Source organism: Leptosomus discolor, chromosome 3 (genome assembly GCF_034619465.1).
Source record: "Leptosomus discolor isolate bLepDis1 chromosome 3, bLepDis1.hap2, whole genome shotgun sequence".
Lineage (NCBI taxonomy): Eukaryota > Metazoa > Chordata > Aves > Leptosomiformes > Leptosomidae > Leptosomus > Leptosomus discolor.
The window spans coordinates 41,662,908-41,684,430 of NC_141393.1; the positions used below are offsets into that span (position 1 = coordinate 41,662,908).

The 21,523-nt window shown below is 40.1% G+C and overlaps 1 protein-coding gene across 7 annotated transcripts in view; it reads left to right on the top strand.

The window, feature by feature from the left end:
- The window catches only part of PLA2G4F (phospholipase A2 group IVF), a 34,274-nt gene extending 12,977 nt beyond the window's left edge, over window positions 1–21,297 (top strand). The window contains exons 7-20 of one of the 7 annotated variants that reach the window (XM_086462160.1): window positions 812–878; window positions 1,161–1,330; window positions 3,397–3,510; window positions 4,014–4,051; window positions 4,933–5,068; window positions 5,800–5,936; window positions 7,084–7,306; window positions 7,877–7,991; window positions 11,371–11,508; window positions 11,992–12,099; window positions 13,020–13,214; window positions 13,537–13,703; window positions 14,323–14,509; window positions 21,205–21,297. In XM_086462160.1, coding sequence (XP_086318286.1) covers window positions 812–878; window positions 1,161–1,330; window positions 3,397–3,510; window positions 4,014–4,051; window positions 4,933–5,068; window positions 5,800–5,936; window positions 7,084–7,306; window positions 7,877–7,991; window positions 11,371–11,508; window positions 11,992–12,099; window positions 13,020–13,214; window positions 13,537–13,703; window positions 14,323–14,509; window positions 21,205–21,284 — 1,875 coding nt within the window. In that variant the 3' untranslated portion in view covers window positions 21,285–21,297. Of the gene's footprint in view, window positions 1–811; window positions 879–1,160; window positions 1,331–3,396; window positions 3,511–4,013; window positions 4,052–4,932; window positions 5,069–5,799; window positions 5,937–7,074; window positions 7,307–7,876; window positions 7,992–11,370; window positions 11,509–11,991; window positions 12,100–12,970; window positions 13,215–13,526; window positions 13,704–14,322; window positions 14,510–15,014; window positions 17,326–21,204 lie in introns of those variants that run through there. The other 6 variants (XM_086462157.1, XM_086462158.1, XM_086462155.1 and 3 more) reach the window with 6 other exon arrangements.
- The last annotated feature ends 226 nt before the right edge of the window (window positions 21,298–21,523 follow it).

The window sequence follows — 21,523 nt, forward strand, 5'->3', positions numbered from 1 at the left end:
AGAGTGTTCATCTTCTGGGATTTTCTATTCTCTTGGAGCGATCAGTCTAAGAAAATCAGTGTGTTATACCTTAAAAATATAGGTGTTACTATGTCTCTTCTCCCCTTCAAAGGAAAGGGACTGGAGTGATGTTTTTTTAACAAGGCGAAAGAGGTGGGAAAAAGCTAATCATTGTTGAAATGTAAAGTTCTAACATTTTTTTCAGGAAAAATCGATGGCATTTAACAGGACAGTTCTGCAAACTATTTCACGGGAGAGAGAGTCTTTTGTGTTCCTATTTCCTTTAGCAAATCAGTCTTGCATTAAAGCGATGGAGTAAGTTTCTTATCTTTTAGAGCAATTATGACCAATTAAGTATCTCATCTGCTGTCCTAGAAGGGAAGTTGATGACTGAATGATGTGAGAGACTAAATTTCGTGAGGACATGGACAATCCAGGACAGAAGATCATGGCAGAATTTGCAGTGCTTACTTGCATCTGAAAAGGTTTTGATTAGGTACTCATACATGCATTAAAAAAAGGTAAACCAACAGAAAAAAATTCTAGATGTTGAGAACTTGTAATTATGAAGTACTGGTTGCAGAAAACCCTGGTAACTGGAATAGGAAGAGTGGTTTTGATTTTGAAACAAGAGCAAATAACCCTGTCCTGCTGAAACAAAACTTGCTCTTTATTTGAAAGAGCAAAATAGTCCTTAATTATTTTTTGACAACTCGCAGATGTAAACCTACACCTAATACAGTAGGTGGATTAAGCTTCAACACAGTGAACTAAAAATCTCATAACCAGAGCAGGTTTCTTCTTTTCATAGGTTCGTCCTTGCTTGTCTCTGCAGGGCAATGTGAACAAAGAGGAAAAAGCAAAAGAGAAGCAGCAAGGTAGGGCTGCCTGCAGAGTTTGTCAGACCTACTTTTCAGCATGTTTATTTCGTGGGAGAGAGGAGAGACTTGATTCTCTGTCTATATAGTGCATTTTTATTTGCTGACTACAAAATTGACTTTTAATTTTGCTTTTATTTTTAATACCCAATAATATTGGGTCACTTCCACACAAGAGAGTTTTTCCTTGCATTTTCGTAGTCTCAGCTACGCTTAAGTATCTGATTTTCAACAGTTGTTTGAATGTCTTCTGTGGTCTAAACTTATTATTCTAATGCACAGGGAGCTGTGAGGTCAAGGTGTCTGTTCCAGGGGCGTATCAAAAGCAGTTGTGTATTCCTTGGAGACCAGACAATGAGAAGGATTATGGAACCTCATTTGTCTTTCACATGGATAAAGAAATGTGTCCAGAACTGCAAGTGGAGCTGGAGCAAACCATATCTGTCCTTCAGGTAAGCATCTGTGCTGTCTACTACAAAGTTTACAGCCCACTTTTGAATAAATCCACTCTGAAACTGGTGCCTTTTGGTCCATGAAAGTGTCCTTAAACATAAATTGAGGGGCATTAATTTGATGATAAGAAAGCCAGGGACTTCTTCAGATATTCTGGGATGTCAGTATTTGGGTACCTGTGAATGTCAAAAGCTTGCATTGGAAGCAAATTTCTTGTGGAGAACTGTATGTATGTGGTGCTAGGGACGATCTGTCTTGAAGGTTACTGATCACTCGCAGATATACCTTTGTGATCAAACTTTGATCTGAGCAGTTACAACATTACAGAATTAAGTTTTCTAGGCTAGAAGCCTGTCTTGAATGGATGTATTTTTCTTATTATGTGTTAGGAATTGATGGGCAGAGAGATAAGTTTTTCTTTTTGATTGCTTTTTACACGCTACTATTTTTTTATTTTAAATCGAATAAAAATGTCAGACTTTGCATTGGATCTTTGATATTGGGTAAGGAGGTGAACTTGTCTTAAAAGTATACCCTATACATTAAAATCTATTCAAACTTGGGGATTAAAAAAATCTGAATGTGCATGTGCTTGCTACATGAAGACATCTTTACTTCCAGCTGTTGAGATACTCTATAGCAAATCTTTTGTATTAGAAACTTGTAGAGCACTTAGGTGGAATAATTGCTAGGGGTGACTTAGGAATTACACTTATATTAAAGGTACAGCATTGTTCGCACATCAAGGTGATGAAAGGTACAAAAGCAGAGTGCAGCTGGTATGCATGCAAGGAATCCATTCCACAGACGTTCCCTAGGCAATGTTAGGTGTTGCAACATTAGGGGAGCTTGATGTGCTGACTCTAAGAGAAACAGCAAGGAGGGCAAGGGACTGAAGACACCCCGGTCAGGCTCTGCGATACCACCACCAGGATGGGAACTTGATGGTACTATGGAACTGATAAGCTGCATGTTTTTTACCCTAGGCCAGCACTCCGTCATTTTTTGATATAATATCGTCCTTTGGGGGAACTTTGCTCATTATAATCTCATTATAATACCAAAACACACCTCCATCCCAAAAGCTACCTGCCTTCAAGGTGCAACCACCCCTCACTGAGCTTGCACCCTGAATTTTTTTAGTCTATACCTTTAAAAGAGAAGCGAGAGAATTTTACACCAATCATAATAAAGGTATGAATGACTAGTCACTCAAGCTCCACCTGAAAAGTAAAAAATAGTATAAAAATAGCTTGAAAGAGGAGGATGTTAGGGAAGATATCGTCGATGACTAGTGATGGACCATCTTAGACTTTTGGGATCAGTCAACGGGCTGAGCCTCTCTTTGCTGCCCTGTAGGGATGCCTTTGGGTAAGACTTGAACACTTGGTTACACCGAGTGCTCCCTGGGAAACTTAGAAGTCTCTATAGAGTTGCTTTTATAACTTGATGTGTTTTATAGCCAGGCTGTATTATTCTTGTTTGGAATTTGCACATGCTTTGCAGACAGTGAGTTTATCACCAGTAATCCGAAGAACTTGTGTATCTATTGCTGCTCCAATAAACTGCACTATTATTAACCTAGCCGTCTGAGCTAATGGGAGAAAACACAAAGATTTCCTGGAAAACTAATTTGCTCTGCTTATAAAGATAATTAAGTTTTTTAATTACATGCTCCCATTTGTCCCTAAGGCTGTCTTATTTCCTATTTTGTGGTATTTTTTCTGTATGTCTAACACTGCTGCCTTCTTGATATTTTTTCCAAATCCGGCTGTGAAGACAGAATGCAACTATTTTTCAAGGAAAATTTATATTGGGAGACAAAGGTTTTTTTGCTTGTGGCAGACAGCTATATTAAAAAAACAACAAAAAAAAGAAGCTATTTGAGTGACAATCCTAGCAAAGATCTGTCAAGCAGAGAGCAGGATGATCTTGAAAAGCTTTAGACTTTTAGGAAAGATTTAGTGATAATGATCTTAAGGATTGTTTGCTGTTTTGACATATAAAGTCATATCTTTAACTTTTTTCTGGAGAGCTCAAATAATAGCATTTTGGTTTTTGTTAGGATGGTATGAACCCTGATATTGAAAAGCATACTACCATTCTGGGACTGGGGACTGTACCAGTTAATTCCCTTCCTGTTGGACAAAAAGTTGATAGAATCGTTTCTCTGGGAGAGGTAATGTCAACATTTTGCACTTGTTTTAACATACTTGAGATAACTTTTTCCCCTATTGCCTATAGGCATTTGGAAAGTTAAGCTGCACATGATTCTTAGGTGTGCTTTTCTCTTGAATATCTAGAATGAAATACTGAGATTACTCAGTATGATTCTGGAATTTTTTCATAGCTGGGTCTTGCAAAATAAAATTAATCACTTTTCAAAGCAAAAAATCTGTTAGTGTGTGATAGGAAAATATCAGAAGAGGATAAAAATAAGAAGCTTGGAGAAGAAATAACTTTTTTCATCCTGGTCTTTGAGCACATGTTTTTACATTCTGTGGAGGCTATTGAAAATGTCTGAAATAGGTGGGAGGGAAAGGTATTCCAGGGATGCAGTGTTGTGGGTGAGAGTGCTGTTCTGGTTAGTAGCTAGTGACTCTCTTGATGTCATGACTTCTAGTTAGTAGTTCCACCTATGTAGTTGCTATGAATTGCAAGATGTGTTCTCTCTTTTCATAGGGACGAAGTTTGGATATGAGTTTGAAAACTGAAGAGAGGTGAGTGGGAATGCCGAAGACTTCAAAAAAGGCCTTTATCTGCATAGTGAAGGAGCTGTGTGACTCTCCCCAGTGTTCTAGGGAGGTGTATTGTCTCTGTTGATCTCTTGGGATAGATTAAAAAGAAATATCTTTGTTTATTTTTCTTCTGAAGGCTGTGATTCTTCACTTTATAGATACTATCTGTTAGATTGGTGTCAGTCCTGCTGAAATCTGAACAAATTCTGTGTTCCCAATACTTCAATGTAAAATAGCTGATGGTGTAAATATTAAGTAGGTTTGTTAGGTACAGATAGTTCCCAGAATATGTGCAGTGCTGTACTGACAAATAGGAAAGGACATCTCAGTGTCTGAGGAGTTTGAACCGTAAAATAGAGGAAGGGTGCAAGAAAGGAATGTTAAAGGAAGAGTAACACACAAAATTGAGCCATTAGCTAGGAAGTCATAGGTGTCATTTGAGATATAGTCATTAACTGAAGATCCTGCTCCCCTTTTACAAACTCATAGCAAGTTTATTGGTATTCAGTTTTCCCCTTCTGCCTCTGAAGTTCAGAAACTTCTGTTTTAAAATCAGTCGCTCTTCCCCTCGTTTCTCCATCCATGTCAATACAGTGATCTCAGTTGCTCCTTATACAGTCTTCTTCACCTACTGAGAATCTTTTCTTCCTTTGTGAAATACAATAGGGAGAAAGTTCATTTTTTAATTCCAAAAGCTGTTGTTACGAAATAGCTGGTATATAGACATACACTAAAACTTCATTTAAGAGTTTGATCTGGTGATTCACGTCAGCACCTACATTGTGTATTCACAGAAATCGCTTTTCCCTGGCAATTACAAATCCTCCAAAATTGTGTTTTTCTTGTCTTAATTTCTATTTCAGCACTTGGGATCTTGACATACGTCTGGGTTTTGACCTCTGCAAAGAGGAAAGAGATTTTTTGGACAAAAGGAAGAAAATAGTTTCTGAGGCACTGAGGAAGACTCTTCAATTAAAAGAATCTCCTCCAAAAGATCAGGTATTCAGCACAGTGCTGTAGTGAGATTCATAAAATCCTTTGTACTTGGCTGATAATCAGATATTGTAGGATTCTTTGCGTGTAACCAAAACATGGTTTGCATTTACCATGGTGTGAGATAGATCCCTGTTGCATTTCAGATCTGAAGTCTCAAATGTTGCTATGTTTCTAAAATTTTGAGGGATATGTATGTGTGTTGGAACACACAAAAAGTAAAATTTCAGAACGTATGCACTTGTACTTTCTTTAGTTGAATTTTTGTATCTTGGGCTTTGAGCTCTGAATTGTGATGGGAAAGTCTGTTTCAGAATGGTTAAATTGAAGCTCAGCCCACAGGAAGAGCTTCCTAATTGCTGATTTGAAGACACTGGTATATCTAGATAGCCTGATATCTTTCTCTGTGATCTTTGGATGCTGTTATGAGAATAATTGCCTTCTTTCGTTCTTATGTGTATATTGTATGGCATGCAAGTAAATGTGTGATAACAATTTCAGTAAGTGACTGTCCCTAAGGTGACACTGCTATGTTTTATAGTAAACAATATATTTCAATTACAAAGTAGAGAAAGGAGTTCTGGTTGAAATCAAACCTGAAATTACTTGAAATGTAAATAGAAATAGAGATTTTTATCTCTTATTTTTATAAGAATAAGACTTAAATGCAATCAGTTCTGTAATTTATTGGCAGTTCAAAAGTCTGTGCTTGCGACTCCTGAGTTTGCTGTCTGCAGGTTCCAGTCATAGCAGTACTGGGATCTGGAGGTGGAATGAGAGCACTGACATCGTTTTATGGCAGTCTTGCCGGGCTTCAGCAGCTGGGCCTTTTGGATGCTGCAATGTATCTGTGTGGTATTTCTGGCTCTACTTGGTGAGTTACATGCAGTGTTGATTCCAGAAACTTATAGGTGAATATGGTAGTGTTGATGTAAAATAAGACCAAAACTGCATTTGGGCCATCTGTAGACAGACAACAAAGTCAAATATTTTATCAGTTCTTATCTGTGAGTTCTGATGGGGATCCTAAAGAGTCTAAGAGACTCATTATAACTTCTAACCCATTCAGTTCCTGGCTAAATTCATGAATCTGCTGCTTTTGCAAGCCTGGCAGTTGAATATTTGAAGTTACTACATGAATGAAACTGCTGTGTGTTACCTCAGTGATATGACTTAAAACACTTTCCACGCTTCCTTGCTCTTGCCAAGAAGGTATCTGAGGTGGTTCAAGTCACTGGAAACATTTCTGCATGGACCACTGTGTCACCACCTTCCAAAATGGCGTATGCGGCTGAATAGAGGAATAGCACCGGCTTGCCTTTGGTGAGCTGGAGCACTGTGCTGAAATGTTAGACGTGGCTAGAATGTTCCAGTAGCTCAGTTCTTGGAGTTTGTGGTGAAATTGTCTCTCATGAGTACATATGGTTTTCATGAAATGGTTTCACTGAGGAGTTGTGCAATCTGACAGTATAATCCTTCTTTCCAGAGCTTTATGGGTTAAATTAACTGCTATGTACCTAGTATCATTCCACTAACCTTGTGATCTGGCCTTTCCCTATTGATTCAGAGACAGACTTTCAAACAAGTGTGGGCATCTGTTCATGTGGATAGCCAACAGTCCACACTAGTTTCTCATTTAATCAGATCTGTGTTCTGATGAAGGCTATGGCTTCTATTGCTGTATGCAGTAGCACCCTTGTTGTCAGCCAGTCTCTGAGGGTTGTTATGAGCTGGACTTAACTTATATTTATGAACTGGTTCGTGTGTGCCAGAATATGATGATTGGAACATCCTTTAAATCTAGGTTAGCAATTGGGATGAGTTGTCCTGTAGTTGTCAGGGTCTTCTGCATGTTTTAGAGTTCAGAGATCTATTATGGCCTCTTTTCTTCACAATGCTTTATCTTTTAGCTAGACTTCTCAAGCTTTTAGTTCAATGCTGCAGCACTAATTATAACTAGCTAAAATCATTGTTTACATGGGGGTTGTTATTACTGATGACATTAATATAAGCGTTTTCAGGTGTTTATCGACATTGTATCAAGACCCTGACTGGTCACAGAAAGACCTTCAAGATGCAATTAGAAGAGCTCAGGGTACTGTGTCCAGCAGCAAAGCAGGGGCATTTTCCCCAGAACGACTGAAATACTATTTCCGGGAGCTGAATGCAATGGAGATTAGTGGACGGAACGTTTCCTTTACAGATTTGTGGGGCCTTATTGTGGAATATTTCCTACAACAGAAGGTAAAAGAGTTCATGTTTGAATGTGAACTGCTGTTTGTCTTCCAAGTGGGAGCTCTGCCCACCCACGTGTTGTGTGTCAAGAAACCAATTACTCTCTACCTTCGTGAGCTGTTCTGGAATAGAGATGGTGTTGTGCAATAAACGTAGGGAGTTCTCATCTCTTTCTGCCCCAGGTTTCCATTCTTTAATAAAGAATTTTAAAGTCTTGTAGATCAGTGCTATAGAAAAATGTCATGTTTGTTTGGAATGACTTATTAAATTAATAGCTTTTGTATTGGGTAGGTTAAGCCTGAGAGAATGTTGTTGGTTTTGCAAAATGAGTTACTGTGCAGTATTTGCTATGCTAACTGAAACTGGAATTCAGGGGGTTGTAGTTCATTAATAACACCATGCTTTCTAAATATTTGCAGAAATATTCTGGCAAAATCTAACCACATGCATGGGCAGAGTGAGGAAAAGGGACTTTAAATTAGTAGTATTGTTAGTCAGAAATGCTAAGCAAAAGCTTCAAAGTATGGATACAGAACTCATCTGACTAAAGTGTGCTTCTCCTTCCTTGCTTGTGACCAGGAAGATCCATCAAAGCTGTCTGATCAGCAAGAAGCAGTGAAATGGGCCCAGAATCCCTATCCTATCTATGCAGCTGTCAATGTGAGACCAAATATTAGCGGTGGTGACTTCGCAGGTATTTATTTTTGTTTGTGAAAATCCATAAATTCCTTTCACCTGTCCAGCTCATTGGGTAGTGAGTAGCTTACAACAGGAAACATGGCTCAAGTAGCAGTTAGTAGTGCAAGAGGCAGTAGGATACTGATTGACAGAGTGTTGTCATGCTGATCACAAATGTCTTCATCATGGCTATGACAGAAATGAGATTCAATTCTGCTGGCCACTTCACATCGCAGCAGGTCACACAGGACTGCATCCAGGTGGGTTTTGAATATCTCCAGAGAAGGAGACTCCACAACCTCCCTGGGCAGCCTGTTCCAGTGCTCTGTCACCCTCAGAGTAAAGAAGTTTTTCCTCATGTTCAGGTGGAGCTTCCTGTTCTCCAGTTTGTGCCCATTGCCCCTTGTCCTGTCACAGGGCACCACTGAAAAAAGTCTGGCCCCATCTTCTTGACACCCACCCTTTAGATAGTTATAAGAATTGATAAGATCTCCTCTCAGTCTTCTCTTCTCCAGGCTGAAGAACCCTAAGTCTCTCAGCCTTTCCTCGTAAGAGAGATGCTCCAGTCCCTGAATTATCTTAGTAGCCCTCTGCTGGATTCTCTTCTGTCCTAATTCCCTGTCCCTCTTGAACTGAGCAGCCCAGTACTGATGTGGTGGTTTGACCCTGGCTAGATGCCAGGTGCCCACCAAAGCGGGTCTATCACTCCCGCTCCTCAACTGGACAGGGGAGAGAAAAATATAACAACAGGCTTTGGGCCGAGATAAGGACAGGTAGATCACTCAGCGTGTACCATTTTTTCTTCCAATTAAGTCAGAGAGGAGTAATGAGAAATAAAACCGAATCTTGAAACACCTTCCCCCCACCCCTCCATTCTTTCCTGGGCTTAACTTATTCCTGATTTCTCTCCCTCCTCCCCCGGAGCGGTGCAGTGGGACAGGGAATGGGGGTTGGGGTCAGTTCATCACACTGTTGTTTCTGCTGCTCCTTCCTCTTCAGGGGGAGGGACTCCTCACGCAATTCCCCTGCTCCAATGTGGGGTCCCCATAGGAGACAGTCCTCCATGACTTCTTCAGCGTGAGTCCTTCCCATGGGCTACAATAGCTGGATATGAGCCAACAATGCGCGCTTGCAGCCCAGAAGGCCAGTTGCATCCTGTATCAAAAGAAGTGTGGCCAGCAGATCAAGAGAGGTGATTCTCCCCCTCTACTCTGTTCTGGTGAGACCTGACCTGGAGTACTGTCCAGCTCTGGAGCCCTCAGTACAAGAAGGACATGGACCTGTTGGAGTGGGTCCAGAAAATGATCAGGGGGCTGGAGCACCTCCCCTGTGAAGACAGGCTGAGAGAGTTGGGGTTGTTCAGCCTGGAGAAGAGAAGGCTCCAGGGAGACCTGGCGGCCTTCCAGCACCTGAGGGGGCCCACAGGAAAGCTGGGGAGGGACTGTTTACAAGGGCTCGCAGTGATAGGACGAGGGGCAATGGTGTTAAACTAGAAACACGTAGCTTTAGATTGGATATTAGGACGAAGTTCTTTACCATAAGAATGGTAAAGCACTGGAACAGGCTGCCCAGACAGGTGGTGGAGGCCCCATCCCTGGAGACATTCAAGATCAGGCTTGATGGGGCTCTGGGCAACCTGATCTAGCTAAAGATGTCCCTGCTCACTGCAGGGGGATTGGACTAGCTGACCTTTGGGGGTCCCTTCCAGCCCAGTGCATCCTATGATTCTATGAACTGCTCCAGTGTGGGTCTCCTTCGTGGGGTGCAGTCCTTCAGGAATCAGCTGCTCCAGTGTCGATCCCCCCATGGGGTCAGTAGTAGCAAACCTGCTCTAGCGCGGGCTTATTTCTCTCCACAGGTCCTGCCAGGAGCCTGCTCTGGTGCAGGTTTCCCATGGGTTCACAGCTTCCTTCTAGCCTATGCTGGTGTGGGGTCCTCCACAGGGTGCAGGCAGATATCTGCTCCACCGCCCATGGGCTGCAGGGGGACAGGCTGCCTCACCATGGTCTTCACCACAGACCTCAGGGGAATTGTTGCTTCAGCGACTGGAGCATCGCCTCCCCCTCCTTCTTCACTGACCCTGGTGTCTGCAGAAATGTTTTGCATATTCTCACTCCTCTCTCGCTGCAATTACTGCCATGCAATAACTTTTTTGCTTTCGTAAACACATTATCCCAGAGGTGCAACCACTGTCACTGATTGGCTCAGTCTTGGCCAGCGATGGCTCCATCTTAAAGCCAGTTGACATTGGCTCTATCGGACATAGGGGAAGCTTCTAGTAGCTTCTGATAGAAGCCACCCCTGTAAACCCTCTGCTACCAAAACCTTGCCATGCAAACGCATTATAATGGAACACAGTACTCCAGATGTGGCCTCACCAGGGCAGAGTAGAGGGGGAGAATAACCTCCCTCAACCTGCTGGCCACACTCTTCTCAATGCACCCCAGGATGTCATTTGCCTTCTTGGCCTTGCTAGAAAGTGCCTGAAACTTTCAGGAGCTGAGAGGGAAGATTCTTATAATACACAAGTCTGTGTCTGAATTGGAGAATTGAAGTCCTTGGTAATTAGGTGACCAACTTTCTTTTATAGTCTCAGATAATCAATTTGTGTAGGATTCATGTAAAATGATGGATTGACAACCTTTTAGCATGCATCATCAAAATTGTGGTATTTAGCAGCCTGGGTTCTTGCTGGTTATACAATTACAGTGAAAAATGAAGGGCAGTCCTATTCCAGGTCACTTGAAACTTTAAATGTGATGCAACAAGTGAGGATTGACACAGTGAGACAGGAACACAAAGGCTTGTGTCTGTCTGTGTACTACTATGGGACTTGTCTGTTTTGTTCTGGATGAGTGTGTGTACAACAATGAATTTGATTTGTAAATATTTGTGGAAATCTTTCAAGTATGAGGGGATGCTTTGATAAGCAGACAATGAAGTCTGAGACAGTGGGTCAATTGAGTTTTCAAGTCAGTACTGTAATAGTTGCTGAGAGATGGTAAGTAGTGTGAAGAACGGCTGAGAAAAGTGAAGTAGCTTCCATTTGTGATGGAAAAGGGGGAGCCATCAGAATGGTTTAAAGTGAAAGTAAAATAGGCAGGTTATTTCTGCAGTGACAAAGTCAAGATGGAGCAAGATGGGATTTTTTTTTTTTTTCCCCAAAAGCCAGGAAGAAAGGAGGTTGTATTTCGTCAATGAAAGCCTGTACAAGAGTTTTTATTAATCATGTGTAAGATAGAGGCTCACTGAGAACAGTGGCAGGGAAATCCATAGCGATGGTGAAAAGTGGAGGGAGGCTTCCTTCTGTGTCCCTTGTGTGAACAGGAAACAAATGAATATTTTTACCAATGTTTAGTCTGAGATGAGTAAATATCCTGTTGGCTTGTTCTTAGAATGGTGCGAGTTCACTCCCTACGAAGTTGGATTTCACAAATATGGAGCTTTTGTCCGAACAGAGGACTTCGACAGTGAGTTCTTCATGGGACGGCTTGTCCAGAAACGTCCAGAGCCTAGGATTTGTTTTCTACAAGGTATGATCTTACAGTAATGAATAAAATGGGGAGATGGAAAGGAGCTACACTGCTTTGGGACTCAACTTGCACCCAGACATTTTTGTCCCTTCCTAAAGGATTTGAAGAAGGGAAAAATGTCAAACCTTTCTCCAAAGGTTTAGGTATAGGTTCATAGTATTACAGTCTCGTGTCCTGAGTCTGCAAGATGACTCTATTATGAACTGCCTGTCAAAAACTTCTACTTTAGGTCTTCCCAGTCTTTTGCCATATTTCTCTTGCTGATAGAAGAGCTTTTCTCTTGGAGAAGTTTCTGCATTATATTATTATGTCGGAATTTTTCACATGATTAACTCAAAGGTTTAAACTCAAACATCACCTGTTATAATAGTAGGGGTCAAGTGACAGCCCTCTCCCATGGCAAATGGCAGCTGAATTATAGGCCTTTTGGTTATGCTGTGAAAAGCCTTTTGAGTATTAAATCATTCCACATTTTTCCTGCAGGAATGTGGGGCAGTGCCTTTGCTGCAAGCTTGGATGATATCTGCCTGAAGGTGGTTGGTATAGGACTGGGCTTTCTTGACTCTTTCAAAGATGTTGTCAAAGTTGTGGGTAAGAACATACATTAAAATAATATGATTTTTCAAAAGATTCCTGGTTTTGGAATGATCATACAAATAATATGATTCAAAAATGTGCTGTATGTAGCTTTCAAGATTAGCATAAAGGATGGATTTGGACACATCTCTCTTGCACTGTGTGTTATTCCCTTCCATCACATATATAGTGAAGAGAGTAATTGTTTTTCAGTACACTTTCTCCTCCTCCTTTTTTAAAATTTTGTATCTGGCTTTGACTATAGATTTGGGATAAATTCTCCCTAAATTCTGGAAGCTGTCTTAAACACATATTGCAGTGCAGGAGTCTTAATCATGAGAAGAGGAAGAATAGAAGCTGGATTGCTAAGCAGGAAGTGGAAAGTAGGTTTTCAATTCCCTCCTTGGCCTGATTTTTGTCGTCTTGGACAAGATTGTGTGTTTATGCATCATTCTCCAATGGTACAATGCCTCCCCAGCAGTGAAAAGGAAGTGTATTAGTTATAGCCTTATAGTAAGTAGTGGGGGAAGATACTTTTTCTTCTTCTCTGCTTTTACGGTCTAGTTTCCCTTGCCCCTCCCACTCACCCGCCCCGCTTCTGTTATCATAACTAGAAGTGCTACTGTGCATGGATGACTGTTGTTTTATGAGCCAGAAGCGTTTGTCACTTGGTAACAAGGGTTTCTTTGTGGGGTTTTGAAATGAATGTCAACAATGATTTATGAATAATGCTATTTCCTTTAAACAAGGCAGGTAAATTATCCAACTATAGAATAAGCAACCTATTCAAATTTCATTACAATGCTTTTTTATTAGAGGACCTGTATTAGAGCCTTAGGACAACTGGTTAAATATTGTAGAAAAAAGTCTGATTGAAATGTTGGAGCTGGACAAGCGTTTTCTATGTGTTCTCCATCTTTCTGTGGCTTCTGCAGATGACTGCCGAAGATGTCATTTCCGAGATCCAACACGACTGAAGACTCGCTTAGTTATACCTGGAGGCCCCTTGTTACAAATTTTTCAGGATTTCTTCAAGTCCCGGGTCACATGTGGAGAAACCTTCAACTTCATGCAGGGATTGTATCTCCATAAAGATTATGTTAACATCAAGAAATTTGTGGCTTGGAGAGGTAAATGAGTCTGCCTGTATCTGGGATATAAAATAATGTGTTAGTACTCAGTCAATGCTACGGAACATAAGTGAGCTTGACTTTATTCAAGTCAGGGAATTTACCCCTTCTTACACTGTAGTGAAAAAATTGATCCACTATGTATATTCTGTCATATAAGGCAAGCTCATCATCAGATTTTACAGGTCAGTCTCAGATAAACATGCGTATTGGAGTGTCTTTTTGCTTCTTATAGTCCCAGCATAAGCTTTGTTAGTTGCTTGCATGGAGAGGTACATAATGAATCATTATAGTTACTTGTGTTACTTGGAGTGTCTTCCAGGCACTCATCTGGATGCGTTTCCCAACCAGCTGACCCCCATGGAAGAAAGCTTGTACTTAGTGGATGGTGGCTTTTCTATCAATTCTCCCTTTCCTTTGGTACTTCAGCCAGAGAGGGATGTGGATGTTATTTTGTCATACAATTTTTCCTGGGAAGCTCCATTTGAGGTGAGAAATGTAGCTGAGCATTATTACGTGAAGATGAAAGCACACAATCATATTCACAATGGCAGCAGATCAGTTGATGCTGAATACAAACACTGATGAAAGAATGCATTAAAATATATCCTTACATCCTTCAAATATTATTGTACTATGCTTTTTACTGTGTGTGTCATGAGGAGATGGAAAGTGACAACTGTAATAAGATTCAAAACCTTTCAGAAACCTAAATAGATTGTTACCTAAGTATTTACTTAAGTCCTATGATCCTTGTAATTTAGATGTACAGTTCTAATGGAGAAGTGGCTATTGGTGATTTTCTTCATGCAAACACGTTATTTCCTGTGTATACAAGTGTTTATTTTTGTGTGCAGAAAAGTCTAAGTGAATATAGAGTAACAAACCATAAAAAGTTTCAGCTGCGAATGGTTGATGTTTGGTAGCAGTTCTCAGTTCTGCTTTTCATTCTTCTTCCGTATCACCAGGCAGAGAAATTCTGCCAATTTGAAGTTGGATTTCTGTCACTCCTTTGGTGAAAGTCTCTCTCACTTCAAGGATTATAGTTAGATGATCTTAGAGGTGTTGCTGGTATTCTATTAAAATTATTTTTCTTCTTTGACAACAGGTTTTAGAGCTGACTCAGAAATACTGCGAGGAGCGGGAAATTCCTTTTCCAAAAGTCAAATTGAGTGAGGAAGATGAAAAGAAGCCAAAAGAGTGTTACATGTTTGTGGATGATAATAATCCAAAGGCTCCCATTGTGCTCCATTTCCCATTGGTGAATGACACCTTCCAGAAATACAGGGCTCCAGGTAAGGGAGGTGTGTCTTAAAGAGCTATTTTTACAGTCCTTGGGTGTGTCGACAGGGAAGATTCAGTGGGCTCAGTGTCTCTGCTTTCATTCTTCTTAGTATTACCCTCTAACTATCAAATTGTTATTTTCATGTAAGGTGGAATCAGCTTCCACTAGTTTTTTGGAAAGGAGAGTGGGAGAAGAGGCTGACAATTAAAAAAAAAAAATTAAAAATCTCAACGCTGGAAGAATCAAAATTAGGCAATTTTTTTGCACCTTTCTGCTCTGATACCTGATTTTGTTGCTTCTAGTTACTCTGAAAATATGGGAAAGCACTATAAATCAGATTAAATAATAAGTTCATTTGTTTATTGGATATGAATAAACCACTAAGCAGCAAAGTGTTGGGGACCAATTGGTCCCCAAATGTCAGATCACGTAACTCAATGCTAAATGGCCTGTGCCCTTGTAGTGTAAGGTCAAGTGATAAATGATCCTTTCTTCATTTGATGTGGTTAATATAGACTGTAAGGCCCACCTCAGTCTATCAAGCAAGAGCCCTGGGATGAAACATAGAGATAAACATTTAAGAAGAGACAGACAAAATTCAACGTCCTATTTCTCGTATGTTGGGAGGAAACAGCATCCTGAAGAAGACCGTTGGAACATACAGAAAAGAATGTGCAGGACTGACACAGGCAAGGGAGATGTGAGGCATTCTGTTAAAGCTATCATCTGTATTAATACTATAATGATTGCCAGGCCCTGACTAAGTGTTTCCTCATCAACAATGAAGAGTCTTAAAGTGTTGGGCTTGAATATGGCTCAAGACTACTATTTCTATAATAGCAATAAGCAAAAGTGTTCTCAGCAAATTACTCTAACATTCATCTTTCAAGATCGGTATTTAAATTTAAGTGTCAGGGTGATAAAAACATGAGTTACTGTATTTTGAAGAGTATGTACTAACCTCCTAAGGTCAGTTGAACTCAGGGTGCTAGTGTCTTTTATTTTAGTGTAGAATAGCACTTCCAGGAAGAATTGAGCTTTGTAATTCTAATTTTGAGCATGATAATGGATGCACTAAACAATTTATCACAATGAAAATGTGTTTTAGTCCTGTATTTTGGAGTCTAGTGGAAGTAGAAAGAGTAATAATACTTTACCTTCAGCTTCCAAGCATTTTGGATCCTGAAGGAGCTGAAATCTGAGGAGCAGCTTTGGTATCTGTGATATCCTCCTTGCAGAATCCAACTAAAATGAGTCTACCACAGCTAGATGTTGTGTGCGTGTGTGTGGTGTTTTTTTTCTTGCTACAGGTATTAAACGTGAATCAGAAGAAGAGAAATTCTTTGGTGACTTTGTCGTGGAGTCAAAAGATTCTCCTTACCGTACACTAAATTTCACCTTTGAGCCATACAATTTCAGCAGGTTAGTTGAATTGAACCGCTACAATGTTCTGAACAGCAAGGACACTCTCTTCAAAACCCTAAACTTAGCTCTGCAAAGGAGAAGGTTGAAGAAAGCCATTGATACATCCAATACATGAGAAGCTTCCATAGCTGAGGATACAGACAGGCTGCAGTGTACAAAAGCCACGTGGTTCATAACAGACTACTGAAAACTAATAGCTGGAAACTGTCATCTTGGGAAGGAAGTTGCACATGTGACACTGAAAATTCATTCCAGATAACAGATGCTCTTACGAAAACTCAAGGGATGTACAGTACAACATGGATGTTGCTTTCCCATGTGGGGAAGAGTAGGGAATTATCTAGCCCAGTATGTCATCCTACACTGGCTGATAACAGATGACTAGGGAGGTCTATTCAAACAGTTCAACCATCTGAAGAATCGTCTTCTGAACTCCACTGTGAAGCATCTCTCTCTGTCAAAGGTGCAGCACTGTTCAAGGAAACGCTGATTTCTTCTATACCTTTATCTCTCTTCCTTTTTGAACCTCCCTCCATCAACTTTTACGATTTACCTCGTCTGGCAAGGAACTCCACAGATTGTAACTATGCACTGAGAGAGGAAATGTGTTCTTTTGCTTTCAACTTGCCACTGGCTGATGCCCATGTAATTTCAAGGCTGAACAATATTATCTGCTTTCCATTTTTGCCATTCATGGTTTCAAAGTTCTCTGTGGTATTTCCTTCCTACCCTTCTCAAAGGATTTTAATGGCTTTTAGTCTCCCAGAAGCTCAGTATAGAGTACCTTACTTTGGTAACTATTGGGTTTTGAGGAAATAATAGTTCCCCTTTTTTATATTTAACAATTAAAAGCACATCACAGGATTGTATTGCTTCTTTCTACAGTTTGATCATCATGAACTGATGAAAATTTAAAAATGCTGTAAATCTCATCTTTCTCTTTCTGTGTAAGAGGAAGGAAGGCTCCTTTGAAGATTCCAAATTAGAAATTTTTTCCTTACACTTGGACTTGCAATTCAGCCAAAACTTTGCTCAAGGAATTTCTGTGTATGTCTATGTTTTAGAAACATCAATATTTAAGGTAGGCACACCTTATGAATGTGAATAAATAAAATTATGTCAGATGCTGCTATGCTGTGGGATGGAGTGCACCTCACTTTGCAGAAAGCTCAGAGAAAGTCCTGAATTATGCAGTTGGAAGATATCTAGTACAAAAGATCAGCAAGCAAACACTGTTTTCTTTTGTGGCTTTTACATTGAGCTGGATGTACTTATTCTGTATTTCAAAACTGGAGACAGGAAATTTGTCTTTTCTGAAATGATGTAAAGGCTTATAAACGGGTATGATTCTTGAAACATTTTTAATGTGTTTCTCTTTTAATAAATATTAGTTTTGCTAAAGTGTGTTTCACAGTTTTTCTTGGGAACACTTGTCTTGATGTATTTCCCCTATTCCAATAAAAAGTAAGCAAAAAAAAAAAAAGTCAATGTAACACTATATTGCATAGTTTCTTTTATTACATCAGGATACCTGACAATGGGAAAGTGACTTACCCAGCCCGTCTCGGACTGGTACTGTACAGCAGTTGAAAGTAAACTCTTCATTGTGAGACTTCTCTTTGAGGAAGCATAGCTCAAACCTGAATTTTTTAGATGTATTTCAAACAGTCACTTTGGGTGATTAAACTTTCTTGATATCTGGAAGTACGTATCTTTTTTGTCCTTAGGATTTATTTACTTAAGCTGAAATAAAAGAAACAGCAACTTAATTTTATCATTTTTCTTTACAATTGGTGCTGCACAGCTACCTGCTTTGTAGGATTTGGACATCTGTCATATTTACTGAGTGACTTTTATATATTTTTCCGCGTAAGATTTTCAAGTATTCTTTGTCTCAGCTGCCTTTCAGCCTGCCACCATGCTGTGCTGTTGAATGTTTGTTTGTAGTAGGATGGGAGTTTCCTTTGTTTCTCCTGAGTGGTTCCTTTTTTTTTTTCCCTGATGTGAATCTGAATTAAACTGCATGGTTTGATCTACTTCTGCTTTCTTGGTTTTGAGATCCTTTCCTAATCAGAGATGCTTGGACACTGTGGAGATACAGGTATTTAGATGGGAAGGTGGAATATCTTTGTCCAAAGAATGTATCTACTCAAATTTGCTGGGTGTATACAATGGAGTCTTTTAAGGCACAGCTTCTCTGTAAGTTCTTCCACAGTGGCAGGGCTTCTTTGTTGGAACAAGATATGGCGCTCTAATAGTTAATTTTAATTTCCTAAACTGGTATGTGAGTAGTTGCCTCATTTGAACTCCATGTTACAGCATGAGTGTTGTCCACAAATCTGTGCACCCGCTGTATGGCATCTGTTCTTCAGTCTTGTTAAAATGCTGCTTGTCATGTAGGAGGAAGGTGTCTTTTGTCCTGGCATTTAAATTCAAGACTAGTTATTAAGGAGAAATTAGCATGGCATCCCATGTCAAAGGAACTTTCAGGAGAAATTGATGTGTGTTGGTTTTGGGTTGTTTTTTTTTTTTTTCCTGAGTCCAGGGTTAGAGCTCTCTCTCAAAGCAATGCCACTGGGGAAAGGAGCCCTGAAAATGGGAGGATTGCACCAGGGTTTTTTTTGTCCTAGGAAGAACTTGCATGGATGCCTGAGTCTTGCTCTTGCCCTACGTTTACAAGAGCAGGTATGCATGCAGGCTGCATGTTAGTCCAGGAATAAGATGTGTACAAAAATAGCCTGCAAGCTAACCTGTCTTTCTAATATCTTAGCTTTATTCCAAGGAAGGCCTAGTTGGCAAATATTGATTGTTCTGAGACAGAGTGCACTCAGCTAATCATATGCTTCTCATGATTCATACCCTTTCATAATCCAGACTAGCCCCATGGTGTTTTTGCTGGTATCAAACACTTCGTTATTGTCACAGATGAAATATTTTGACACAATTATGATCGAGCAGCGATTCAAAATTTATTAATGGTGTGAGGCAGATCAAAAGTTATCCCAAGAGCGCTATCTGGGCTCTCATTTCAGCTTCTCTTATCCCTCCCCTTCTTTGTGTCTCAATTGTCCAAAAGAACAAATTTTGTGTGTAGCATTTGAGGTCCATATATGGCTGATGTTGGTGCTACAGCAATGCTAATACTGAATAGTATTAAAAAAAAATTGATTTACTGTATTTTAATTCATATGGTAACAGTGCTACAGAAATGGGCACAGGATCCTGATCCTGACTGTTCTGTCTTTCTATGAACAGCTATTCACTTAACTGCCTTTTCTGCCCTGTGTTTTCTTTCTTTTGAATGTCTTGCTTGAAATCTCTGGCTAAACTACAGTGGAGGAAAAATCCAGGTCCTACAACTTTCAATGAGCCTGGGTGATTGCATCTAGCTCTTAGCACGCCTTGAGGCCAGGTGCAAGGCAGTTGTCCTTGCCCTGAGCCATTGTGGTCAGTCCTGGCTCTGACTGATTCTTCTGGTGGTTGGCTTTGGGCTCCCAGAAGCTACTGGGGCAGCTCCAGGGCATCAAGGGATCCTAACAGAAAATGAAACAAATTCAGTGCTCTAAAACGTGTCTGGATTACTACACTTGCTGTTATTCATGCTCTGGGCTTGAGGTCCAGCTGAGCAAGGCTCTTGCGTGGACAAGGTCTGAGCCATGCATAGCTTATGTTTGCAGACAAAAGGTATCTGTCCCACTCACAGAGTCAGTTGTCAGAGCAGCAGTTAAAGGCAAGAGATTTGCACCATCATACAGTTGTCAAAGGGGTACTGGCTGCACTCTGGGAATCAACTGAAGATGCAAAGGAAGTGGAAAAACTGGGTCCTAAGTAACAGCAACTTCTTTTATAGCACTTTGTATTTGCCCTGTGGCAGGATAACTTGGGTTATTCTAGTTCTTCATAAATGTTCAGAGTGAATGATCTATATAAGTGATAAGCATTTAGATGAACCCGGATTTACACACCAAAGTAGTTAGCTACTATGTGCAAAAAGCAACAGCTCTTCAGGATTGCTGTTCCAGGTAAAAGACATTTTTGTAGCCTTCCATAACATAATTAATTTCTAAAGTATGGAGAACAAGGAAAGAACAAGGAAATAAAGTTTTATGTGTATATGTATAGCCATGATAAACCTAAAAAAATATGGCAGGAAGTTAGTACTTAAAAAAGGGTGGAGCACTACTGCTTATGCTGTAGGAAACCACATGTTATGATTTGCAGAAAAATAAGGCTTGGAAGTCATTCCTAGGGTAATGAGTTTCCAAAGAGTAAGTGAGGAACAAAGGGATGATCCAGTTGGAAGCATCATGGGTTAGTATATATATAGTTAATGGAATTTCTTCATACAGTCCTTACACATGAAAAAAATGGATGGGTTGCACAAAGCTGTCTTCAAAAAACAGTGATGAACAGGTTGAGAACTTGTGGGTGAAAATTAAAGGCTGAGCCAGCAAAGGAAACCTCCCAGTAAACAGGCCAACCTGAGCAAGGAGAGGATGAGCAAGATAATACCAGAGTTACATCCTAGAGAGCCTTAAAAATGTGTAAAACCCACTTCCACTGAGAAATTGAAAGTGACGAAACTGTCAAGGTAAAGAACTGTGGTTTTGATTATGTTAGTCAGAATTGGAAGTTGTGCCAGTGAATTAAATTGACTTGCGCTTAAATTGCAATCACCTTCCTTTGCTGTCCCTACAGCAGAATTACTTTAAAAACAGTTTTAAAAAAACTTCTGGTTTTGATTTGAACTAAGTGAATTAACCTGGTACTTCAGACTCTAACAAACCTGATCTTTCAACTATGATCAGCCTTAAAATTGAGTGTACTGCCTGCATCTGTAAGACCACCTATTCATATAAACAGGTATTACAGATAAGGTAGCCTTCCTTTTGTGAGGTTGCTAGATTGCCATGGACAAGGCAATTTTATATTTACATTCAGAAAAAAATGGGTTTCTTCCTCCACGGATAATGATCAAGTTATGTTTCAAGTAGCTGAGAGGCTTCTTTAGCTGAAACTTCTTTTCAGCTATAGTGCTTAGCAACTAAGATTTTGTAATACACTGCGCTCTGTAATGGTGCTACTGTTTAAGTAAACAGTGAATTCTTATGTTCTTTAAATAAAATTCTTTGAAAGATCTGTATAATAAAAATTCTGTTGTGGAGTTTTGAAGCCTGAACTAGTGAAGAAACAATACAAAATGGGTAATGGGATATCATATGCTATTAAGAAAACTGTGGCTTCATATGAAAATAACTACTCATTTGTCTTCTCTTCCAGTGTCAAATGCAAACTGCTATGTGGCAGCAGACCTTTGGACTGCATCTCCAGTCACTTCCCAAACACAGGTCTTACTGTAACTGCAGTGATTCGAAGTGGAATGAAACTTAAAATGCAAGCACCGTGATGCTGTGAAGGTAAAATTTGTGCTTATTTGTTAGGTTGCTCAAGGCAGCTCTGGATAAGCAGCAGAGCCAGGGCAAAGGAGGGAGTGGAATCTTGTGATAAGGGACAGCAGAGAGGGCAGACCACTGGTGCCCTGCCGTTGTGTGTGTTTAAGGCAGCTCTGTGGAGCCAAAGTGTTAGTAAAGGGCTCGGC